This window comes from Anopheles moucheti, chromosome 2 (genome assembly GCF_943734755.1).
Source record: "Anopheles moucheti chromosome 2, idAnoMoucSN_F20_07, whole genome shotgun sequence".
Lineage (NCBI taxonomy): Eukaryota > Metazoa > Arthropoda > Insecta > Diptera > Culicidae > Anopheles > Anopheles moucheti.
The window spans coordinates 83,129,688-83,132,247 of record NC_069140.1 but is presented as its reverse complement, the minus strand read 5'-3'; the positions used below and the strand labels follow the sequence as shown (position 1 = coordinate 83,132,247).

General features: G+C 50.2%; 1 protein-coding gene across 1 annotated transcript; it reads right to left on the bottom strand.

The window, feature by feature from the left end:
- Nucleotides 1-329: 329 nt before the first annotated feature.
- Nucleotides 330-1,951, bottom strand: LOC128298467 (uncharacterized). Its single transcript, XM_053034217.1, has 3 exons — nt 1,904-1,951; nt 594-1,841; nt 330-527 (listed from the first exon to the last, which is right to left on the bottom strand). Exons 1-3 carry the CDS (start codon nt 1,949-1,951, stop codon nt 330-332), a joined length of 1,494 nt encoding a protein of 497 aa, XP_052890177.1.
- Nucleotides 1,952-2,560: the final 609 nt, after the last annotated feature.

The following is a 2,560-nucleotide window of genomic DNA, read 5'->3' as shown; positions in this document are numbered from 1 at the left end:
ACGGAACGCAGCGAAAGCGAAATTGATGAAGTTCGAAGGTTTCGGGTCCCTGCTCCTACGGTAGTGCAAAAGAAATTTATCATTTAGAGGTGTCCCGAGGAGGGATTGGTTCGCGTGTCCCTTTCGCACACGGGAACACCTGCCTGTGGGAGGTACACCTAGCATCCGAAGCCATTACTCATCTCGATTGACTTCTCGTCCAGTCCAAGCCGACGAAAAAAAGAATCGAAGTCTACACATCGTTGGTATTAAACAGTGATTAAATGCGCTTTTCTATTATGAATAAAACTGAACACGAAGTTTCCTAATTTATTTGGTTAGCATAGAACCTACTGAGGGCCATACTGCTGGCACTTTTCAACGTTGGCCAATATGTCTTTGGCTTCGAGCGGGAACCTTACCGTATCGCGGGACACACAGGCCCACAGCCGGTAACGGAGTGAGTCGACCTCCTTGCACAGAAGCTGAAGCATGACGGCGTACTCCTTGATGGCCGTGCAAGGAATCGGTTCGGAGAATTCCGTGTGCTGCAAGAAAAAAAACGACGTTATATTAACTTCTTGGAGGAAATTGGATGTCTCGCGAATAGTTACCTCCTGCAAGCACTGATTAGCCAACGCCGTATCGAACAGTGACAAACGATAGCAAACTTTCAGATAAGCTTCGGTGTCTTCCAGGAAGAACTGCAGCTCGTAAATGACCTCCATGACCGCCTCCATCAGATACTTTTCGCGCTCCAGCTCTGTATTGAGACACGTCAGCACATTCATTTCGCCCGAGTACAGATACTGTTCCACCTTCGGGTAGTACGTTTCGTAGCAATAGTCACTGTACGGTCCTCGCTGGACTAACACCTCCGCCAGACGCTTAATCACGGGTTCGATCGGTGGGAAGAACACACGCATAAGATTACTGATGTACCCGAGCGCCGATGCGACTAACGTTTTGTACGCGTTGAGCACATTATCACCGGTGCCGGTGGTGATCTTCCCGTAAACCGTACTAATCTCACCGTACTTCGTACCGAGCGGTGTCGTTAGTGGACTGAAAACCTGAGCAAATAGCGCCATGCGGGCATTTACTTTCGGGATCTCCGACGCCACGAGCGCCCTCAGTTGGTCCAGAAATCCCACGATCTTTTCGTATGCCTTCAGCATCTCACTCTCCCAAAGATCGGCCAGCATTGTGCCGGTCGAAACGGTTATGCCGATCTGGATGAATAAGTTGGCCTGATTGATCGTACGGGCCGACTCGATCGCGGAGAAGGTCGCCGCCGGCAGGTCTGTGGAGAGTTGGAGCGTTTTCGTCTGCACCATCACCACCATCGAGGACTTCACGTAGTACTGGATGTTGGTAGAATTGGCACGATTGGTGCGCGCACTGATGACGGCGGTACGGAGTGTGTTCAGTGCAGTTCGCAGCTCACCTAACGTTATTTTCAGCGAGTTCAGAATGTCATTCAGCTCCTTGCGAACGTACACACTCACTTTCGTCTGTATGGTGGCGAGCTGGGTTTGCGCATCGCCATTGATGAACGTCAACATGCTGGCAATCTTCGTATCGACATCTCCGAAAAGGTTTTCCGCTGGACCGACATCGTCCGGGGCCAGCGTGGCGATTGCTTGTGCGATCGGTAGTACGGAGTTTACAATCTGCTCAAACATCGTCTTGAGTGCAAGGGCCGCCTGGTTGAATGCGTCCGATGGTCCATCGAGCGTGATGTCTCCGTAGGCGTTCGCGACTCCACTGGCTTCGTCGCGAATTCGCCGCGCGTACATTTCCACTGCAGTTGAGCCTTGAATAGCCGGCGCTATACCGAAATCTCCACGTGCAGTATCAACCTGAAAGTGAGAAAATAAGATAAAAAACGAGAAAACCTTGGAATTCCTCCAGTTTGTATTACCTCCAGCAGCACAACTGCTACTAGCGCTAAGTATCGACTCCAATGCATCCTGTGACACCTCGACACCGACTGTAGACTGTACTGTACGCACGTTATTTTGCACCTCCTCCGCCGAACACATTGCGCTTGTTTTGGGTGAACTGTTTTTGAGCGGCTATCGCGAATATATTCGCAACAGTTCCAGAGTTCCCCACAGTTGTGCCCCAGAACATATGTTGGTGGTGAGCGACACTGGTAAATATTGACACCAGCGAAATCCAGCGCCTGCTACGAGCGCTGAGTTGGTGACATGTCAACACAAGTGTCTCATGGCTTGCTGTGTGTGGCATGTGCTAAATAACTCCATCGGCATCCCAAAATTTAAGAAGTTCCAGATCTTTGTAGAATCATATCAAGGTGAGGTTCTACTTGTCTACAGGTTAGAACACACACAATCATCTCTCGGTCTCTTCGTGACTACGGTTCACTTAATAATACACCAACATGCTTATGGGCTGTTTGGCAAAGCCTGCCAACAGTGTCCTGATACGTCTTTCCCACCCAGCACATAATGAAGGATCCATCTGAATGCCGGAGCTCCCGTCGTTCTTTTTCCGTCGTTTTCCCTTAATGTCTAAAAGCGTGAACGACGGTACACGGACGCACCACCACCGGGGC

What these genes read in the sequence shown, in the direction of transcription:
- LOC128298467 (XM_053034217.1), bottom strand. Translation starts at nt 1,951, where the DNA reads ATGCATTGGAGTCGATACTTAGCGCTAGTAGCAGTTGTGCTGCTGGAG. An exon ending in TAGCAGTTGTGCTGCTGGAG is followed by an intron (nt 1,842 to 1,903) that starts GTAATACAAACT and finishes TCTCACTTTCAG; the next exon opens with GTTGATACTGCACGTGGAGA. An exon ending in CTAATCAGTGCTTGCAGGAG is followed by an intron (nt 528 to 593) that starts GTAACTATTCGC and finishes TTTTTCTTGCAG; the next exon opens with CACACGGAATTCTCCGAACC.